This window comes from Monodelphis domestica, chromosome 2, assembly GCF_027887165.1.
Source record: "Monodelphis domestica isolate mMonDom1 chromosome 2, mMonDom1.pri, whole genome shotgun sequence".
Lineage (NCBI taxonomy): Eukaryota > Metazoa > Chordata > Mammalia > Didelphimorphia > Didelphidae > Monodelphis > Monodelphis domestica.
In genome coordinates, this window is record NC_077228.1 from 156,972,738 (window position 1) to 156,995,744 (window position 23,007).

A 23,007-nucleotide genomic window follows, 5' to 3' on the forward strand; every position below is an offset into this window, starting at 1 on the left:
GATGAATAATATTGCAGATGAAACTTACAAGTGTTAAATGTTTATCAGCACAATCTGGCCTGGCCTTTATGAATTCCTATAGCATAGTGAAATAGGAGTGACTTTAGTAGAATCACAATTTTTTTTTTTACCATAGACCAAAACTTAAATGTTCACTGTCCTTGTGAATGAATGAATGAATGAATGAATGGAGAAGCATTTATTAAGAACCTGCCACATTCCAGACATTATGCTGGTTGGTGGAGATATAAAAACAAAAGCAAAATACTCTCTGCCCTCAACGAGCTCATATTCCATATTTGAGAGTGGTGGCCCTAGCAGGGAGTTTTGATCTGGGCAATTAGAACAATGTTGAGTAGAACCACGTGTCAGGTGACTGACATGTCAGTTGACAATTGTCTTTGACATGGTTTCTGGAAGAAGTATTCTCCTTCTTAGAAATTTCTTCCTTTTACAATTTCAAACTTATCTTTTGAAGAGCAATTTATGCTTCCTAAGCAATCTTAGGCTCAGCTCACCGTGCTAACTAGTGCCAACTAGGTGGCACAGTAGAAAAAGCACCAGACCCAGAGTCAGGGAAGACATCAGACATTAACAATCTGTGTGACCTTGCCTAAGTCACTTACCTTTTGTCTCTTCCAGTTTCATAAAAGTATAATGTGGACAATAACAGCACCTACCTCCTAGAGTAGTTTTGAGGATCAAATGAGATAATATTCATCAAGTCTTTAGCACGATGCTTAGAAAATAGTAGGCACTAGATAAATGCTTATTCCTTTCCCTTCCCCTTTATTCAATTGAAATCTACTGAACAATATGCCATTGGGTATCTACACTTGTAGCCACAAGACCTTACAAAATTTTTTTCACATTTATTCAACTTGAATAAAATTTGAGTTGAACCATGCACACAACTTAAAATTTCTCAACTCAGTAAAATTGGAAGCTTGTCAGTTGAATAATATAGAAAGTCAACTGCTAATTAGAAGGAAATACTCTATATTAGTTAGAATACCTAAAATGATCTGAATTACAATTTAGAAGTGGGATTAATATTTGTTGACCTTGAAATTCATGATCTGACTATCCACATGGAATAAGCAAATGAACAAAGAATACTTATTGTCCAGACTGTGACACATAGTCAGCCAGATAGCCTACAGAAATTATTGATCAGTAGGTGTTTTTAGAACAGACAGCATAACTGAACAATGAATTAAGCCCAGAATCAATTAATCAAGAAGAGAAGAGAAGAATTGATTGCCTTTATAAAATTTCAAAACTTCTTTAATGATGCCAAACTCAAAGGAACAAAGACCTGTCTTCTAATATTTAATAGTGTCTTTGGGTTTGTAAGCATGAAATGTTTCCAAATGGAGAATGAATATCACATAGGGCAATGTAGAAACCCTGTGGTACATGTAAGCAGGCTGCAGAATAAAACAAATTGACAAACATGAAAGGAGAATAGAAGTAGAAGATATCATCAGGAAAATGTATAATGGAAAAAAGGAGATGGGCTGGTTATACAATTAGAATGAAGGTAACAGGTAGACAGCTCAGGTGATCCACTGGTGTTCTTGAGATCTTAGGAGAAAATGAGTAAGCATTCTGGGGTGTTGGGTAGATTCTCCTTAGCGAATTGATGGAAGAGCATGAATCAGGATTATACAGGTTAGGCATACATAGATGAGTTGCAATTGGCTTCATTGGTGGAAACATCCAGAGTAATGAGATCACAGATCTCTTTGAGTAAGATTAATGAAGTTGTGACTGCTGTCTGGGATTCTCAATCAACATCCTTTTACCTCAAGCTATATCATATTTATATAATATGCCCCTACAAATAAATAATTTTGCAAATGGAGGTTCTGAGTTTGTTTGCTTTTCTCTCTTTTCCCCAGATGTTGCCCATCTGATGTGGTTTGAAAGACTTTATGTCTGGCTTCAGTGTTTGGAGAAATACATCTTATATCCAGCAATAATTTTGAATGCCCTCACTATTGATGCGTTTTCTATTAGCAATTACAGGAGACTTGGTGGCCAGTAAGTAGATAATGGTTTAAATCTCACCTCATGAATTAGATTGTGACTCTTTAAAACTATGGTGAATTTTTCTGAGTGCCTTAAAGCATTTCAGCAGCTGCTTCAGCTCCAACTTAACATTTGGAAATTTGACCATGAAAGAATGGGAACCAGTAAGTATTAGATTAGTTCCGTTTACTGTTGCCAGTGGATCATTTTGAGTGACCTGAGTCCAAATGAAGTTAGATCTGTTCTAAGTGATGTTGTGAATAAATGTCAGTCAATATTAAGATCAGCTAAGAAATACTTAGACTGTAAGTCCAAACAAGACGACAGAAACACAATATAAGCCCAGAACTCTTGAAATTCTGCTTAAGACTTTACAAGTTGATTAGTGTGTTCTACTTAGCAACTGATCTATCACTTTGTAGTCAGGGGAAGGGAAAATTAACCATTGTCACTGTCCTTGCATTTATCAGGTTTAGTTTTACAATTAAAAGGATAGAGCCTAGAGATTTCATCTAGTCCAGATGCTTAGGTTTTTTTAAAGGATAAGTGATGTACAATAGATTTATCAAATTAATTTTGAGTTTCTAAATGAAAATCCAGCTGATAACTTTTCTCATCACACAAGCTGTTAGTTTTTATGAGAATGAAGAGATTTTTGGGGTTCTTTTTATAAATGTACTGCTTTGGCACAGGTTACTTTACTCAAACAAACATGCTCAAATAAACATGCTCTGCAATACACAATGCACAATATGTAACTGCTATCCCTTTTAGGGTGAGAAAGAACACTGGATTTGGCATCAAAAGATTTGGACTTGAAATCTAGTTTGCTATTTAATACCCTTGCAGCCATGGAAAGATTGATTAATCTCTGTGGACCTCTGTTTTCTCATCTTTAAAATGAAAGAGTTGGACTATGTAAATTCTAAGGTCCCTCCCAGCTCTAAACTGTTATCTCATAATCATGCTTGCCAAACTGGTAAAAGCCAAGGTTTGTGATTTTTTATCATTAGGCTATGTTCAGTAATATCTATATAGTTCATATCTACAATATCCTTACAGTAGCTCTGTATTTATTTGGCATTATATTATTGTCCAGTGCCTTCAGGCCAGATGCCATTTTGTCCTGCTAAACTCAGTTGTCATCCCAGGCAAAGCTTGGATAAGTAATAACTCCATATCGGTATCTGTTTGGTCTTGGGTTAGAATCAATTACATTTTTAAATGTTAGATTTCTTCAACATACATCTACTTACTAAATAACCCATTCATTCCAGGGCTCCAAAAGTTCAGGATTAGAGTTATTATTCCTCCGAATTTTGCTTGCATGGTCCAAGTTCCTACAAGATTCTTGTGACCCATAGGGCATCTTTGGTCCTGGAAGTCAGACCCCTTTATCATAAGCAGAGATAGAGTGGTTTACTTCATTCATTGCTGAAGAAACCACTTGGCCACCATGTCCTTCACCATTGAATGAGGAAGCAATGATGTCCAATAGTTTTTATTCTTTAGATTTCATACTTTGTCATTGAAGGCAGCAGAAATAGGGAGCACTCACAATCTTTGGATTTATAGGTCATGAAAGGAAAGGAGCAATCCTGTCTTGTGCTAGATACTCAATAGCTTCTGCCTTCTAAAACAGACCCTAGTTCCTATATTTCTCTTTAGCTAAGGGTTATTTTTCACAAAGTCAGAATCCTACTCTATACAAGCAGTGTTACAAACCTGCATCTCTACAGCATGGTACAATGAAAAGCATATTTGCATTTGGAGTCAGAGTATCTAGGTTCTGTGCCACTTGTCTTACTTTAGTGAAATGACATACCCTCGCTGGACCTCTGTTCCTCATTTATAAAATGAGGGGGCTGGTCAAGTGTCAATATATTGTGAAAAAAAAATTGGACCTAGAGTCAGAGCTTAGTTCAGAACCTACCGTGGATATTGACTTCTTGCATGGCCTTAGTCTAGTCATTTAACCTCATTGTGCCTTAATCATAAAATGAGGTAGTTGGACTAGAAGACCTCTAAGGTTCCACCCAGTTCTAGATCTATGATTCTCTGAAAGGATAGACTCTAAGGACCTTTCCATCCTTATTTCTGTGACTCTATTGATCTCTGTCAGCTTACCAAATAGAAAGATACTTGGAATTTGGGCAGGACCAACCTCAGGATGTGGTCCATGACACCTTGATGACAGTAGGGGTGAAAGAGAGCAACTGACTCTAAGATTCAAGATTTTTAAATCTGTGTAAGGATTTTGAAAAAAAAAAGATTATCCCATGGAATGAAGGAATATACCAAGGAAGAAGGACTAAATCTGAAAGGAAGAACTAGATGTCTTTAAGTTTTATAATGCTTATAACATCCCCAGAGAAAGAAAGCCATTTGGCTGTTAGTACACTTTTTTAATTCAGGAAAAAAAAAAAACTAGTACCAATGTCCCAAATGGACCATAGGATTGACAGCTGCCTTAAAATGTGTGAACCCAAGCAAAAATAGACTTCTTAAAAATATACTTTTCATCCTATTACTCAGTTCTGAGGTATCCCCATGTAGTCATCCAGTGTTATAGTATTTCATTTGTGGCACCGTGGAAACCAGTTCTCCAGTGAAATAGCATGAGTAAAGCATGTTCCCATTATAGACTAACAGTCTCTTTCAGGACAGTCTAGTTCCCTGTGAGAGCTAACTCCTGAGCAGCCAAAGAAGATTATTTCATTACCTGGCTCTGCTCATAATCGAAGTTTCATATGCTGATTACTCTCTCTCTCTCAAACTTAGCAAGACATATTTCTGAGTTTGGGCCAATGAGTCTGTAGAACTTCCTCACAACGTAAAGTTTACCCTGACTTCAACTGCTCTTCCATATTGGTCTTCTTTAAAAGAGGAGCAAAATGAGAAATCTATGCCCCAAAGTGAATTGTCTATGCTTACTTAGTCTTTGCATGATAATATCAATGATCATTTCTTTCTTTCTTTCTTTCAACAGCTGTGATATTTTTCTGATAACAATAGCTGGCATGAAGCTGTTACGTACCTCCTTCTGTAATCCTGTTCATCACTTTGTTACCTTAAGCTTCACTGTCATCTTTTTCCAGTTTGACTGCAAAAATCTCTCAGAGAGTTTTCTCTTGGATTTCTTCATGGTGTCTATTTTGTTTAGCAAGGCAAGTTGATGAACACTTTTGACCTTTACTTTTAAATGAAACTCAGATGTTCTATTTAAACTTTTTTGTTTTATAGATATATGTAGAATGGAATGAGTAAATCCAACTAATTTATATATTATTACTTTGATTCAGATAAATTCCAAAGAAATTTTAAATATATTTCAGATTAGCTGCCAGATTCATAATTTAAATTTGTATTTATATGTTTGCTACTTTTAAATCAATCAATCATAAACATTTATTAAGCATCTTCTATATTCCAGAAACTGTTAAGCCCTAAATGTACTGATAAGTTTCCAGAAAGTCCTCTCTATTGGCATTCACATCACAAGATTTGACTTGTAAGGTTGAGAAGGTAAAGGATTTTAGAGTTCATATGGGGTGTGGGTCATACCACCTGAGTATAAAACCAGTCCTCTGCTCCTAACACTCAGTGGTCTCAAAACCACTTCCATGTAATGTTATTTCCTTAACTCACTTCAGTCCAAGTTTTCATTCATTATAAAGTTATGGCTACACAAAACAAAGTATGTAATAAAAATGCAAAAATTCAAATATCCAAATGTGAAAAAACATCAAAATGTGAAAAATAAAAATTTCAAATGCCCTCCAACACAGTATAAGATCATGTTTTCTTTTTGGCTATTAAATCACATATCAAAGATATGGCCTTACTAAAAGATCCAGGTCATTTTTAGTCATATTGCTTTCTAGCTAATCTCCTGCATCTTGTACTTATAAAATGGATTTTTGAGTCAGCATGCTAGATTTTATATTTATCCTTATTTAGTTTCATCCTACTAGATTTTGCCTAACATTTAAGCCTGTCAAGTTCTTTTTTGAATCCTGACTCTGTCATCCAATGGGGTATCATCCTTTCTAGCTTTTTTACATCTGCAGATTTGATAAGCATGCCTTTTATCTCCTTCACCAAATCATTAATAAAAACGTTGAAAAACAAAAATCCAAACAGATCTCTAGGAAACTTCTAAGTTGATATTAATGACTTTACTTAGTGCAGCCAAACAATTTAAAATCCATCTAGAATATTCTCCCATTATCTATATGTTGTTCATGCTTCCATTATGTCTAGATGAATAGCATGAGAAACTATTTCAAAAACTTCCTTATAAATGTTGACCTGACTTATTGTCAGTCTAGTAATTCTGTCAAAAGAGGAAGAGGGGTTATTCTAGAGTAATCCATTCTTCATAAAACCACTTTGGCTCTTCCTGATAACTGCTTCCTTCTAGATGATCATAAACCATCCCTTTAATAAAAGTCTATTATTTTGCCAGGCATCAAAGGCAAACTAACTGGCCTATAGTTTGCAAATAATTTCCCTCCTGCCTAGAGGCTACTAGATTGTGCAGTGCACTGAATGCTAGACCTGGGGTTAGGAAGTCAAGAATTTAAATCCAGCCTTAAATACTTATTAGCTATGTAATCCTGAGAAAGTCACTTAATTACTGTGTATCTCAGTTTCTTCATCTATAAAATGGGGATAATAATAGCACCTACCTACTAGAGTTGTTGTGAAGATCAAATAAAAGACTGTAAAGTGCTCAGCACAGTGCCTGGCACATATTTGGTGCCTGATACATTTTCCTTCCTTCCTTCCTTCCTTCCTTCCTTCCTTCCTTCCTTCCTTCCTTCCTTCCTTCCTTCCTTCCTTCCTCCCTCCCTCCCTCCCTCCCTGCCTGCCTGCCTCCCTCCCTCCGTCCCTCCCTCCCTCCCTTCCTTCCTTCCTCCCTCCCTCCCTCCCTCCCTGCCTGCCTGCCTGCCTGCCTGCCTGCCTGCCTGCCTCCGTCCCTCCCTCCGTCCCTCCCTCCCTTCCTTCCCTCCTTCCTTCCTTCCTTCCTTCCTTCCTTCCTTCCTTCCTTCCTTCCTTCCTTCCTTCCTTCCTTCCTTCCTTCCTTCCTTCCTTCCTTCCTTCCTTCCTCCCTTCCTCCCTTCCTTCCTTTTTCTTTCCTTGCTTCTTTGTTTCTTTCTTTCATTATTTCTTTATCTGTCTTTTATCTTTCTTTCCTTCTTTCTTTCCTTCTTTCTTTCCTTCTTTCTTTCTTTCTTTCTTTCTTTCTTTCTTTCTTTCTTTCTTTCTTTCTTTCTTTCTTTCTTTCTTTCTTTCTTTCTTTCTTTCTTTCTTTCTTTCTTTCTTTCTTTCTTTCTTTCTTTCTTTCTTTCTTTCTTTCTTTCTTTCTTTCTTTTCTTCCTTCCTTCCTTCTTCTCTTGACTATCAGGATAACATTCACTGCTAATTGTAGTCCAAGATTTTTTTAAGATTAATAATGATAGTTTGACAATAACATTCACTAGTTCTATCAGTACTGTGGGCCTAAAACTTGAATTCATATTGGAAAACTAGGTGCTCCCTTGCTATTTCCCAACTTCTGTTGGGTTTCAACTCTCTATTAGCTATTTTTTTGTCATCCAATTCAATCAAAAGTTCATCGATCTTGATAGTGAAAACATAAACAAAATGAATTGAGCAGCTCTACATCCTCTCTACCTCTCCAGCTTCTGTTATCATTGTCCCATACACACTTAGCAAGTCTATCCCTTGTTTCTATAATGATGATTAAAATAATTGTTCTTTATGTAACTCTTTAAGTTTGAAAAGCATGTTGAAGTACATTATTTTGCTTTAATATAAGAATGTGAGATGTGAGATACACATAAACATATATACATTTTGATAAGTATTATTATCCTCATTTTATGATAAAATATGTTCAAAGTATTTAAATGACTCTGACAATTATATAGCTAGTAGTGTCAAAGAAAGATCTTGAATCTAGATATCCTTGACTCCATATATGTTATGCTATAGACTATACCACTCTGCTTCTTTTCCCTAGTATAGATTTTTAAAAAACAAAACAAAATAAAAACAACTTTATGTTATTTTCCTTATCAATCTCATTTCAGTCTATACTTTTGTATACCTGATGCCGTTCTTATAGATTTATAGCATTCTTTTGAATTTATCCTGTATTCTTTAATCTTGTTTATTTTTTGTACCTGTCATTATTCATCTAAACGAATTGATAAGTTCTTTGTGCAATCATAACTATATCTTTAAGCAATTCTTCTTTTTTTTCTCTTTGGAATTAGAGTTAACTTTAATTCCATTTCTCTTGGTGTCTTCAGGATTTCATATTTTACTGCTTCCAGTCTAACCTGCATTTGACCTATAGAATTTTGGTTCAGGGGGCAGCTGGGTAGTTCAGTGGATTGAGAGCCAGGCCTAGAGAAAGGAGGTCCTAGGTTCAAATCTGGCCTCAGACACTTCCCAGCTGTGTGACCCTGGGCAAGTCACTTAATCCCCATTGCCTAGCCCTTACCACTCTTCTGCCTTGGAACCAATACACAGTATTGATTCCAAGATGGAAGGTAAGGGTTTAAAAAAAAAAGAATTTTGGTTCAATATATTCCACCTAATCTTTTTATGAATGCTTTGATATATGCTTTTCCCATATCAAGACTGCATGCCATACTATGTCCATGTTTCTCTCCTCTATCACAAATTCTAGAATGGAGCAGTCACTGCCCAGTCCCAAGGTACCCATATTTTTTCTAATAATCTAATTTCTCCTTGTTGGTAATAATATAATTCAAAATTTATGTTCCCCATGTTGGTTTTCTACTGTATGAAGAATGTCATTATTAAAGAAGTCAGGAAATTATTATCAGCATTGGTAAGAGACAGAGGGAGAGAAAAAGATCTATTATCCAATCTATTTTCTTTTTCCTATTTTCCATCTATTTCTTTCTTTTTTTCCCAAGTGGTCTATAGTATACTTTGATGATGGCATTTCTGATTCTACCATTATCCATTTTTTGTCCATCCATATCAGACTTTCCCCACTTCTTTTCCTGGATTTCCACACATAAGTATATCTTCTTAATATACAATGATACTTCACCCTCTACCTTTTTAGCTTGTTTTCTTCTTTTCCCAATAAGCCAGACTTCCAATACAAGTCACATTCTACCATGTATTCAGTACCTATGAGGTCAAGTGTATATACTTGGGTTAGGATTTGTAGGTCACTTTGCTTGTTACCCATATGTTGTATATTTTTATATTAGTATCTAAGACTATGGTTTTTATTGCTACCTTATTTCTTGGATTTTGTCTTCTGTACAGTTCCAGGTGCCATCTCTATTGCTATTCTTCTTTCTGTAATTTACTTATTTTCTATAGTATGTAACATGGATTGGGGTAGATAGATAGACAGACAGACAGATAGATAGATAGATAGATAGATAGATAGATAGATAGATAGATAGATACCTCTGTATGCATTCTTCCTTCCCCTTTTAATTTAAAATTCTTTTGATTAAATTTGCAAGTTTCTAGATAAATAGATGGGTATACTCCATCCTTGTCAGGGCGCTTAAGTCATTTATTATATTTTAAGCTGTGGTCCAGAAATCCAAATTCCCTTGGTAGACATTAGCTTCTTAATGTGATATTCACTTCACAGAGCCTTTCTCTTCTGAAGCAGCAAAGATGAGATCATCACCAGTGTTCCTAAGGTCTTTCACCTAAGATTTCATTATCATTAACAACTTTTTAAAAATTCCTTCTTGCAATATCATTTTGACCTCTATATAACCATCTAGTATACCAATGAATATATGATCCATTGACCAGAAAGAAGATTTCTCTGTTTTTGTTATCAGGTCAACAAAAAGTTGCCTTAGTATCTCATCAACAGGGAGTTATTAGCTTCTACTATTCGTTTCTTCTTTTGACCTGTGCTGGATGTTCCCTTATGCCTCATCATAAAAACTTAGGGAAAAAACAGCTATTTCCTCTTCAGAGTATGCAGCTCCTTTCTCTTCATGAAAAAATCAAATGTCCATGTGAACTTAATTCCAGGTTCTCAGTGATTCATCTCTCTTGCTTCCTTGGTATGATATTCTTCCACCTTCTGTTCTCTCAGGACAAATCAGAATCTTTGTTGAGCTATTTTTATTTCTTTGGAGTTACATGGAAGCCTTTTGGTAGTTTGTTGTTTATTTATTGGTTTTTAAGGAACAGTTCACTTTCCCTGGTAACCTAGAGAACTGAGAGGCAGTTCTTAAGCTCCTTTACTTAATTTATAGGAATGAAAGACCAATCCGCACTTTAAGCATATATAGTAGTCATTTGGCCACAGCAGAAAACCATACAGTGAATTATTTTCTAGGTCACTGCAAAAGTCTGCCTCCTCTTCATACTTGCTGGAAATGAGATCTTTCATACTTCCTATTAAATTGTAAGCCCTATAAGGCTTTGCCATCTTTCATCTTTGTATACCCCACATGTAGCACATTGCTTTGCACAAAGGAAGTTCATAATAAATGTTGAATTGTTGACTTCCATATGAATTTGCTTTATCTCCAATAGTAAAATGAAATTATATTGTGGTCTTTAAAGTACTTCTAAATTTTCATTGAAACATATTCATTAGTCATCCCAGAAAAGCAGGCTAATCCAGGATTACTTAAGAATATCATAGGTACTTCTCCAGCAGGGGAAGGGAATGTAATTCCTTACCGCTCTGTGCACAAGGGTGCATGCCTGCTAAAGAACATGACTTTGCTATTTCAGTTCTATGCTGGCACACTTGAGGAAAAGCCGGACTGCTGTGTAATCATGATGAATAATCTTGACTCGAGAGAAGGGACGAGGAATTATATTTCCCTTCTTTCATTTAAGAAGTGGGGGACTGTGAGTTTGGAACATGGCGTATGCTCTCTAAAGTGGGCTTGCTTAATGGTTTTTCTTTATCAAAAGAGAAGGCTCATTTGGCAAGAGGTAGGTAGCAGAAATAAATATGAAGTTAAAATGAAAGGCATCAGTAAAGCTTTTAAAAAGAGGAAGGACGGCTTTTAGTTTATATGAAGTAGAGCAAAGTAGAGTCATGTCTCATAGTAACCACAGAAATTCAACCACCTTAAAAACCAGACTTTTAGGTATTTCCACAGTGACAAAGGCTAAGTTTGATTCACTAGCTTTTGACTACTTAGTTTTTCCTCTCTCGTTGCAGCCTTGTAGTCTCAGGGAGGGCTATGGTTAACTGTTCAGTTATTTCCCTGACAATTACAGAATGGAGGAAGAGTTTTAGCTTTTTTTGTTTAATCTTTACATTCATTTAAAAATTTTCAATTCCAAACTCAGGCCCTCCCCTACCAATTAAGAAGGCAAGCAATATAATATGATTATAAGCGTGAGGTCACACAAGACATGTTGCATTCTATTTTATCTTTGTTTCTATAAGGAGATTTAGTATCCTTCCAAAAAAAGAAGAGGCAGTGAGTCTACAAGCATTTATTAAACATCTACACTGTGCTGAGCACTGACTAGCATATCTCATTGTCTCTAAGATTGCTCACTCTATCTAGGTCCTTGACATTCTTTTTAGTCTTCTCTCAGCCCTTGCTCTAGTAGTCATTCCCTCCCTCTCTGGCATCTTCATATCTTCCCTCTCCCTGGCTTCTAGTTGCCTAAAGCTATGTTTGTCTCCCAGTCCTAAAAAAAAGGGAGAGAGATCCTTTCCTCGTAATAATTTCCTGAATTAGAGAATATAAGTATCATTATCTCCATATTAAAGAAATCAGAAAATTTATGTATCTTTCCCGGAATCATATAGCTAGTGAATTAAAGAGAAGGGATTCAAACCCAGATTTCTTAACTCCCAAACTAATATTCATTAACTATATGAAGCTCCTTTATAAAAAAAAGACTAAAGACTGACTTCTAATAGCCTCTATTAATGTATGCTCTTTGTTGTTGTATTCACTCCTTTTGTGGTATAAAATTTGTGGTATAAAATTCCCCTTATTGTATCCCAAGCGAAACATCCCCAGTTAAAATAATTGATTGTCCCAGATGGAATGATGGAGTGGGGACATAAACTCTGTTATTATGCAATGCCAGCTTCTATATGCATGCAAATAATTAAGAGGATAGTCCTTCAGTTTTCCCTTATGTTAAGGGCAGTGGTCTAATTGAAAGCAAAGGTAATAAAATAGAGAGGGTATCTAGGGGCAAGATGGGAAGGGTGAATCCTGGCATTTCTCAGGATGCTTTTACGTCTACTCTTTCCTTGTTCTATCTGCCAAAAATGAGGTTTCTTGGACAATAAAAATACATAGACTCAAAGATGGAAGAGATACTGGGGAGGAGGGGTCTGGCTCATTTTACAGATTAGGAAAGTGAAGGCCACCATGATTAAGTGAATTTCCTGATGTCACATAATGACAGTGGCCTGATTCACTAACCAAAACAAAACAGCAAAAATTGAGCTCAGTGCTAGAAAGAAGGCTACTACCATCTGAAGTAAGCAAGGGAACTCTTGGAACTGGGGTAAAAAAGGCTATGCCCCTAAAGGGAATAAGGCGATGCAATTTTAGTTCTTTTTTTTTTTTTAGTTTAATATGTGTCAAAATGCGCTATGTTGGGTACAAAGGAGATTAAAAAGGGGCTGGAGGGTGGAGAAATGATATGACACAGTCCCTGCCCTCAGAGAAGTTATAGTCTAGTGGAAAGGATGAGATAAATCAATATAACAAAATATAAAATATGATTTAAAAATGTGTAGTCCAAAAGGCTACAATAAAGACCATTTCCAAGAAAGGATTAGCTGGGTGGCACAGTAGATAGAGGGCCAGTTCTAGAGTCAGGAAGACTCACTTTCCTGAGTTCAAATCTATCCTGAGACACTTACTAGCTATGTGACTGTGGGCAAGTAAGTCACAACACTGTTTGCCTTTGTTCTTAATCTGTAAAATGAGCTGGAGAAGAAAATGGCAAAATCACACCAGTATCTTTGCCAAGAAGACCTCACACATGGTCATGAAGAGTTGGGCACTACTGAAATGTCTGAACTACAAACAAAAATGGAGAGCTCACTGCAACTATATCACTCTTCCTTCTTGGCTTTCCTACCTCACCTGATCCCCTTATACTGTTGTCATTATTTTTTCTCTTACTTGTCTTTAAAAAAAAAAAACTCTAGAAACTTCCAGTAGTGTCTGTAAAAATAACTCCTAGGAATTGTTAGTGTAAGGAATGAGTTATTTGGTTTTCTGGGTTGATTGGGAATCAGTCAACCTGAGTTCTTAACATGTCTTACCTTGTCATTCTCTAGCTGACCAACAAGGACTATCACCCAGCCCTTCTCTCCTTTTTCTTTAGGTGATCAATGGAGACAGTTATTGTTATGTTGTCAACTCCCTTCACAGAGTGGTTGCAAGATTAATGAAGAAACATTTAGGAAGACATGAATTCCCAGGAAGAAAGGGACTATAGAAATAGAATGCATTATTATTAAAGTAAGGTTCCCTTAATCTCCCTTATTCTTTGACAGGATCTAGGAGGGATAAAGGGAGAAAAAGAGATTAGAGATGCATTGTGCAGTAACATCAAAATGCCTAGAGGCAAAGGGATGAACTAGATGGCTTCCAGAGGTCCCTTCCAGCTCTTTTATCCTACCCATCCTTGACTGAAATTCCCGGTGAGGCAGGGAAGATGAATGCATACTATTCTCCTCAGATTGTGAGAACTAGTGAAACATTAGAGATAATGAGTTCTGGGGCCTGAGCACATTGGGATAGATTGAGTGTAGATCATCCCATTGATGAGAGGGACTGACTGATAGCTCATTAGTGAGCTGGAGCTCTCCTGAGGTCCTTAACCTAGCCCAGAGGAAAAGGGTGGCCCTCTTGTACATCATGTGGTGATGCTGTAGCATGGGAGAAGCAATCTATCTGCTAGCTCTCAAGGCATGATCTAGAGAAAATAGCATTTTTTCCCACCTGACTCCTATTCTCTCTCTCCTTTGTGGAACTTTCAAACCTTTATAGATTCACATGATCTGCAGATATTCCCCTTGTGATTTGTTTTGGTTTGTCTTGGTTTTTTTGTTCTGTTTCTTGAGGAAAGGGTAGTTGGAGGTGGAGGAAAATAGAGAGAAATCATATCATTTCATGCCCTCTCTCCCAGTATCCTAAAACTCTCAAATAAGCCCTAACATGCTGACCACAGCAGCTTCTCACTAGCACTAGAATCATACAGTAACTATCTAATCTGGTGCAGTGTTAAGTGTTGAATTTGGCTTAATGGAGCACCCAGTTTGGGTGCTGGGTAGAATATTGTGACTGGAATCAGGAAGAATTGAGTTCAATGGGTCCTTTGTATGCTTATTAGTTGGGTGACCAGGGCAAGACACTACACCTCTGTCTGTCCCCATTTTCTCAACTGTAAAATGGAGATAATAATAGCACTTACCTCAGCCAGCCAACTCATTTTTTGTTTAGTGCCTACTGTGTGCCAGTATGACCCAGGCTCCTTTTGAGGATCAGATGATGTAGTACACATAAAGCAAACTTTAAGTGCTATAGAATTACTAGCTGGTGTTATCATCTATTTCTGGTGTGCCTTTGGCTGGGTCATGGTCTCTTTAGGTGTGAAATGAAGAAGTTGCACACTACACAGCTGCTAATGTCCTTCCAGCTTTAAATCTAAAATCCTAGAAATCTTCCAGAGTAGGGCTCACTCTGCATGGAGAAGACCATAGCACAGGTCTTCTGGCACTTCCGAATCTCATTAGAATCTTTCTAGGGGCAAAAAGGGAAAAGAATAAGTATTTATATAATTACTATGTGCTGGGCACTGGATGCTAAGCACTTTTTACATATATCATCTCATTTGAGCCTCACAATAATCCCCCAAAGTAGGTGCTATTGTCATCCCTCTTTTATAGATGAAGAAACTGGAGTAAACAGAGATTAAATGACTTGCCTAGGGTCACACAGGGAGAAGTAATTGCGTCTAGATTTGAATCCAGGTCTTCTGACCACATATCCAGCATTCTAATAGCTATATAATTGCTCTGTGCCGTGCACTGGATGCTAAGCACTTTTTAAAAATGTTATCTCATTTGATTTTTTTTTAACCCTTACTTTTTGCCTTAGTATCATTTCTAAGACAGAAGAGCAGCAAGAGCTAGGCAATTGGGATGAAGTCATACAGCTAGGAAGTGTCTGAGGTAAAACTTGGACTAGGTCTTCCTGACTCCAGACTGGTACTCTGCACTATGTCACCATCTACCTGTACCTACTATGCCACCAGGCCATTTATCCTTGGATTAGGGATTTTAACATTTTAAAAATTAAAACTCTCCATTGTTGTTAACATATTAAATAATAACAAGATAAAATATATATTTACAAGTGTGGGTGTATATGTAAATTAAGCTTTTTGTAACTATCAAAGCTTTATGAGTGTTATTTTTGCTGTATATGATTATGCCAGGAAAAATTCTAGACAGTAATAATAATGATGATGAATATTTCTATGACACTTCAAGGTTTAAAAAGCCCTTCAGAGTATTCCTGTAAGGTAGGCAGTTCAAGTATCATCATACCCCTTATTTTACAGATGAGAAAACTGAGACCCAGAAAGATGAGTTCACTGATAACTGTGATCACATAGACAGTGACTGAAAAGGTCTGGATTTGAACTCAGTTAATAAGTATAAATTATTAATTAATATTACAGTGTATGTGATATAGTAGGAGTCTAGAATTAGAGTTTTAGAATCTTATAGATATGAAAGGAATTTTGAGGTCCATTTAGTCCCACACCTTCATTTTACACTATGAGGCTACTGAGACACCCCCAAAAAAGCTCTGCACAGATAGAAAAAGGCAGAGCCAGGACTCAAACACCTTGGTCCTCTCTAGCCACATTTAGCACTATTAGAGGAATGAACAAATTAGTTCTTCAGGATAAAAACTCATGAGCTTCTATCGAAACTATTTAGTGGCACCTTTTTGGGATTGCAAATACATGAGCTGTTATTTCTGTTACAAGAGCTGAGTACTGAGGGATCCATTGTTCCAGAGCCAGGGAAATCTGGACCTAGGTCATGTTCCCTAACCTGACAGATCTGGACCTAAGATCCTGTTTCCTAACCTGGCAATCCCTTCTCAGCTCTCCCAGTTTCCAGACTGCACTGCCCCTGCCTACTGACACTGACTAATATATCTAATGAACTCTAGGTACTGAATGGCAATAATGGGGATATTGCTGGATCATCCCTTGGGCTAGATAACTTTGGTGATTATGCCCTTTCCATTTTTATTTTATTTTTTTTTTAGTGTACTTTTTCTCAGCACTTGAAAAATGTAGCTGTCAGCTTTATTGATCTTTTTCAGAATTCTGAAATTGTCAGTCAGGTCATCTCAAAGTTTCTCCTCCACCAGAGAAGTCTAAGCCCCATTATAACTTCAATCCTCAAGGCTTGGTGTGATCTTTATTACCCTATGGTGTCCTATCTTCAAGGTAATGACAACTTCTCAGAAGTTGAGTTTAAAATTGCTTTTAACTTTCTATAGGAAGCCTGTCTAGTGAACACACTGGGAGCCAGATTGTCATTGGGGAGCACGAGTGAGAGAGAAAAGAAGAACAGAAACCCAGGGAGCTAAGGAGGGGGGAGGATAGGCCATCAAGAGAGAGGGGAACAGTTAGAAAGAGAGGGCAGAAAAAAAGGAGGAGGGATATAGTTCAGTAGTTGCTTAGAGAATTTAGTCTCCCACAAAGAAAGAGAAAAAGATTCTCCATCTTCCATGCTAAAATGTTTAGTAATGCATTCATTTAATGAGTGTTTATTAAAGATTTACTAGGTATTTTGTTCTGAGATAAACAGAGAAGTTATGTCAAGTTACAATTTCTGCCCTCGAGAAGTTTATTGCTCTTGAAGACTGAAGAGAAGACAGGCATACCTGAAATAGTTGAGTAAAAAACGTGATGCAGTGGTGGATGTATTCTACATGAACTGTTTTCACAATTCACAATTTCTTCTGCCCATTCCTCCTTGGCTTTTAGTGAATCCTAATGTCAAGTGGAGGCTATGGGGGTATGGGGAGTGTGATGATTAAGCCATCAGGCCCAGGAGATAAGGAGCACAGGTGAGCCCCTTATATATTCAAAATATCTCTTTTCTATACCTTCTGCTAATTAGAAATGCCTTTGGGTCAGCAAATTCATTCTAAAAAGCTGCCAATGCCCTCTCAAGTGTCTCTCACACTTTAGTGTGAATTCATCTAACCAGATCAATACCTCTTAAAGACCTGCAATCAAAAAGTGAAAGAAGTTTTAATTGGGCTAGTTGGTAAAGGGAAAGATCTTAAATTGGAGGGCTGGCTTGGAAGAAGTGGTAGACTTTGGGCAGACAGAAGTCTGTGAGAGGGAATGATGCATTTATGATTTGGGTTATAGATAGGAAATAGGAAGCTAAAGGTAAAAAGTTAGGAAGGGAATAAAGAAGTTGGCATATTTACCTTTGACCCTTACAACCCTTAGCAGTTGGTATGATGCTGAAAACCTTTGGATTGCTGAAGCCTGACTTAAATGACAGGAAGAGATTGAGAAACTACAAACCCTCTCTTTAGTCTAACCTTTTCTCCCCTTCTCAAAGCAGGTATGAGAAATAATTTAGTCCACCCTCTCTTCCATTCTCAATGTAGGGAAAAGGAAGAAGAAAAGATGAGTTTTTAGTTGACTCTCATCTCCCTGGTCTTTCTCTTAGTGATTAACATAGAAAAGTATAGCATTCAAAGGATTTTACTATTCTAAAAAGAGATCCCTTTCCTCTTTTTCTGTTTTTGTTTTGAAGATTTCCCTTCCTGAGTGCCAAGGTTTAGCTATATTGGGTGTCAATAAATGGTACTAGCAATTCAGAGGTCAAGATGGGCTCCAGCTCCTTGGGCAGACTCACAGACAGAGAGATAAAAAGATGGAGAGATAGATATAGATAGATTGGCATGCAAACCTGGGAAAGGTAACTTAACCTCTGCCTGCCTCCATTTCCTTATCTGTAAAATTGGTATAACAATATTTCTCCTCCCAAGGGTATGATGAGGATAGAAACGAGATAATATTTATAAAGTACTTTGTGTTCCTTAATGCAATATACAAATCCCAGCAATCATTATTAGAAAATGGCCTTAGTAGGTGTGAATGCTTTTTCTTTAGTGACAGATGTTTAATGAGATATACGTTTATGATGAAAGAATTTGAAGGAAAAAACAGAAATTGGTTTTCACTATTTCATGTGTGTCATGATAAATACTGCTCATACTAATGGGTAGAAGGAAATATTCTGTTCATATGTATTCAATCCATCAAACATTTATGAAGTGCTTATAGTGCTTAAGGCACCATGCTGGGGACTGAGGCTCAAAGATGAAATTATATTGTCCCTGCTGTCAGAGATCTCACAGTCTACACAAATAAGTTTCCTAAAAGGGAGAATGAAATGAGAGAATAACAGAGGGTAAATTGACCTGTAGGGACTATTCCATGAAGGTTATGCCCAGAGTTTCCCTTAAAACTCCCAGGGACTCCAAAGACATGGTTTTTCATTGCTTGGAATTTCTGGAACTTTCCAAGGGAGCTCTGGGTGGAATAACCCCTAAAGTCCCATTCAGTCTCCCTTTCAGAACAAAAGAGAGGCTTAGATAAAATGGAATGAAAAATGTGAGCAGGGTAAAGAGCACCTACTACCGGGGTGGGGGGGAGTGGGAGGTATTACCAGGATGAAGGATAAATATTTTGTCTTTGTTTTTAGAAAAAAGGAGACCTCTATGTGAAGTTAATTCTAACAATAACAGCAGCATTTAGGAATCATTTTAAGGTTTCCAAGGTGTTTTGAAAATATTATCTCATTTGATCCTCACAACAACCCTGGGGAGGGGGTAGATATTTTATAAAGGAGGAAACTGAGACAAATAGTGGGTAAGTGACACCCAGGGTCATATAGTTGGGAGGGATAAGGAAGCCTTTATTGAAAAGGTGTTATCTGGGCATCAAAATGGGATTAGAGGGATTAGAGAAGGGTAATATTTCAGTTTGATTGGAATGGCACCTAAGAAATACAACTGGCTCAACTCAGGAAGATTCCTCTTTCTGAGTTCAGCTCTGGCTGCAAAAACTTACTGGGTATGTGCCCCTGAACAAGTCACTTAACCCTGTTTACCTCAGTTTCCTTATTTGTCAAATGAGCTGAAGAAGGAAATGGCAAAGTGCTCCAGTATCTCTGGCAAGAAAACCTCAGAGTCATGAAGAGTCAGGCACAATTGAACAAACGCAACAAACTTTGTAAAGGGGGAAAGAGTATTAGGATTCTGAAAAGGTAGGGTTAGGGTTAGATAGTGGAAAACCTCAATATGATATCAATGTAGATCAAATAAAGCTTTGAGCATCCTTATCCCAACTCACACACACACCCTTAAGTAACATTTTCTGACTGCAATCAAAGGCTGGTTCAGATCTGTCTCTATTTACTACTTTGGACATGTCAGTTACCCTCTGGACCACTTTCTTATTTATAAAGTGAGAGGCTTGAACTCAACAGTTGACCTCTAAAGTCCCTTCCATCGTCAGGTCTGGGAATATATAACTAGATCCATTAAATTTAGAGCCTGGGACCTTGGAGGAATCACTTTAGTAGACTAGTGTGGATATACTGAGGAGCAAGTGGGTAGTGAGAAAGCAGAGTCTTCAAGTATATATACATAATTCTTAATAGAAATATGAGAGTGCAGAAGAGAAGAGAGAAAAGTTGATAGTGTGAGGTATTATCAGAATAAAGGGAACATGTTTTGGTTTGGGTTTTAATGGAGATCTATATTTGAAGTTAATTCTAATAATGATAGCTGGTCTTTATGTTTTAAGGTTACCAAAGTGTTTTTCAAATATCATTTCATTTTTGATGCTCACAACAACTCTGAGGGGTAGATATTATTATAGTCTCCATTTTATAGAGGAGGAAACTGAGTCAAATACTGAGTAAGTGATACCCAGGGTCACATTGCTAGCAAGTGTCTGAGGAGGAATTCAAACTTATGCTTAGGTCCAGCATTCTATCCATTATATATCCTAGTTGCTTATTATTAAATAAATATTTTTTGTTGTTTAGTTGTTATTCAGTCATATCTGATTCTTTGTGACCCAATTTTGGATTTTTTTTTGGCAAAGATACTGCAGTGGTTTTCCATTTCCTTCTCTAGTTCATTTACAGGTGAACTGCAGCAAATTGGGTTAAATGACCTGCCCAGGGCCATATAGCTAATAAGTATTTGAGGCCAGATTTGACCCCAAATCTGGCATTATATCTACTGCTCTAAGAAAATAATAACAATTAGCTTTAATACAGGGCTTTAAGGATTAGAAAACATTTTACCTGTATTAACTCATTTGATCTTCAAGAATAATCTGTGAATCTTCTAATTTTCATTATACAATGATAAAACTGAGCCTGAGAGAGGTTTAGTGACTTGCTTAGGGCCACACACAAATTAATAAGGGCCTAAGGCAAAAGTTCTTTTTTGTGCCATGGACCCCATTAGCAGTTTGGTGAAACCTATGTTATCCTTCTAAGAATAACATTTTTTTTAATGTATAAACTAAACTAAACTATATGGACTTACAAAAGAAATTAATTATATTGAAATAAAGATGTATTTGTTTCCTACTCAGGTTAACAGACACTACCCCCTCCAGGTCTAAGGGAAAGATCCAAACTACATCACTTATTATTCTTAATCAATCAATAAACATTGATTAAGTACCTACTATGTGTCAGACCCTGTGGTAAATATTGGGGACCCAGAAAGAAGCAAAAGACAGTGTCTCTTGTCACCTAGCATCCTTAGGTATTTACAAACTTCTCCCTTAAAGAACATTGTGCTAGTTATTGTCAGGAATTGGAAACCAAATTCATTGATTTGTAAAATTTGCAGGCTGCTTCCTTCTGCTGCCCCCACTTTTTGTTTTTTAAAGAAAAGAAACTAAGAAATAGTCATTTTTAGCTTCCTAGGACTGGCATGTAGGGCAAGTAATTAACTCCTAGACCTCTGTGACTCAGGAACTTTCTCCTTGAATTTACTGTTGTAACCTAGCAACCTGTATTAAAGACTTGTGTTCTTGAGTCAGGGAACAGGGCAAGGAAGAATGGACAAAAGAGCCTGATGTATCCTGTCCTGCAGAGTTAGCTGAGTAGTAGGGAGTCCAATCCTGAGAAGAAAGATGGTGGCAGGGATAGAAGCCAGCAGGTGATCACAGCAAGTAAAATTCTAGGGTTTCTGGGTGGAAGAAAAGAAAAAGATATCAGATGGGGGTCAAAGTGGGTTCACGCAATCACAGCATATGCCCCGAAAAAGACTGTGGGGTCCTTGCAACTTAAAGCCATTTTTAAGATTTCTTTTCCCCCTTTGCGCCTCCCAAACAGCTAGCACGGAGCTGCGTTCCTAATAATTGCTTGATTAATATTGTTGACTTGATTCACGTTTCTCAAGAGAAGAAAAATTGGGTTTGGCTTAAAGGAAGATTTATAACTTGATTTGGTAGTTAGGTCAGTTTAAAAACCTCTTTTACGGAGTTGATGATTCACAGTGGGAAAGCTGAGGGTGGAAGGGAGGGAGGGAGGGTTTTGCATTTAGATGCTTGGGTCACTTGGAGTTCTCCTCACCGTCTGCTCAGGGCACATGTTTTGATTTCTTTGGCTTCCTGGAAATCTTGTTTTGCCACCTCATTGCTGTCCTGCTGTCCCTCACACAGCTGGGGAGCTAGTTTAAGACCCACCGAGGTGGTTTCTCAGCTGTGCGTCTATTGCTCTCTGCTCCGTAGGAGGCTACGTCTTTCGTTCCAAGACAGAGAAGGGTAAAACCAAATTCCGTTTCCAGGTGTGCAGCTGAGCCGCTGGTGGTGACGGGTAGATGTTCCCCAGTTGGGCCAGCCCTGTACCTACCTCATGTAACACATGAGAAGGACTGAGACATCCCTGAAAGCCCCGAATGCCTAACTTCTTACCTCTTCTACTCTCCTGCATCTTCTGCTCTTCTATGGCACACCCCCAGAAGAATAAACCTTTTTTAATTAAAAAATTAAAAATTTTTAAATTTAAAAAATTTTAAATTTTTTAAATTTAAATGAAGAAGGGAAGAAGTAAGACTGAAAGGAACACTCAAGACTCTCACATCCTAGGATTTTTTTTTTTTTAATTCTCTTTTTCCGTACTGAATCTGCTGTGCAGAAATCTTCCTCTACTTTCCCATTACTTGGATTCTGTTGCCTGATGCAGCACATTCTTTCATTCCAGTTGCCCAAGGGCTACATAGTCATATTTGTGACTTCTTGTTATTATTCAGGCATTTCTTATTCTTCATGACCCCATATGGAGTTTTCTTGTCCAAGACACTAAAATAGTTTGCCATGTCCTTCTCCAATAGATTAAGGCAAATTGAGGTTAAATGACTTGCCCAGGGCTACTAAACCAGCTTTGAATTAGGGTCTTTCTGACTCCAGGGTCAGGGGTCTATCCACTGAGCCATCTTGCTATTGCCTCTATTTGTGACTATCAAATATCAATATACTTTAGTTCTGAATAGAAGGGGGAAACCCTCAGGTTATATCTCTGCATTCCCTTACCCTACTCTCATCCAAATCCAGTAGGACCCATGCCATACATTAAGTGCCAATATTAATATGGTAGCCAGGTAGAGTAGTGTGGGCAGAGCACAGGACTTGAGAGTCATGGACCTGGAGCTTGAATCTGGCCTCAGACACTTATTAGCAGTGTGACCTTGGGCAAGAGACTTAACCTGTCTCAACCTCAGTTTCCTCATTTGTAAAATGAGGATAATAATAACACAGAAGAGAAAACAAGGATTTATTAAGTACCTTCTTTGTGTCAGGTCCTGTGCTAAACACTTTATAAATATTACCTCACTTGATCTTGCAGCA

At 37.3% G+C, this 23,007-nt stretch overlaps 1 protein-coding gene across 2 annotated transcripts in view; it reads left to right on the forward strand.

The window, feature by feature from the left end:
* PCNX2 (pecanex 2) overlaps positions 1-23,007 on the forward strand; it is a 409,779-nt gene that overhangs the window by 233,632 nt on the left and 153,140 nt on the right. For both annotated transcript variants that reach the window (XM_007481607.2, XM_007481606.2), the window contains exons 20-21: positions 1,905-2,046; positions 5,024-5,201. In XM_007481607.2, the coding sequence (XP_007481669.1) occupies positions 1,905-2,046; positions 5,024-5,201 (320 nt within the window). The remainder of the gene's footprint in view (positions 1-1,904; positions 2,047-5,023; positions 5,202-23,007) is intronic.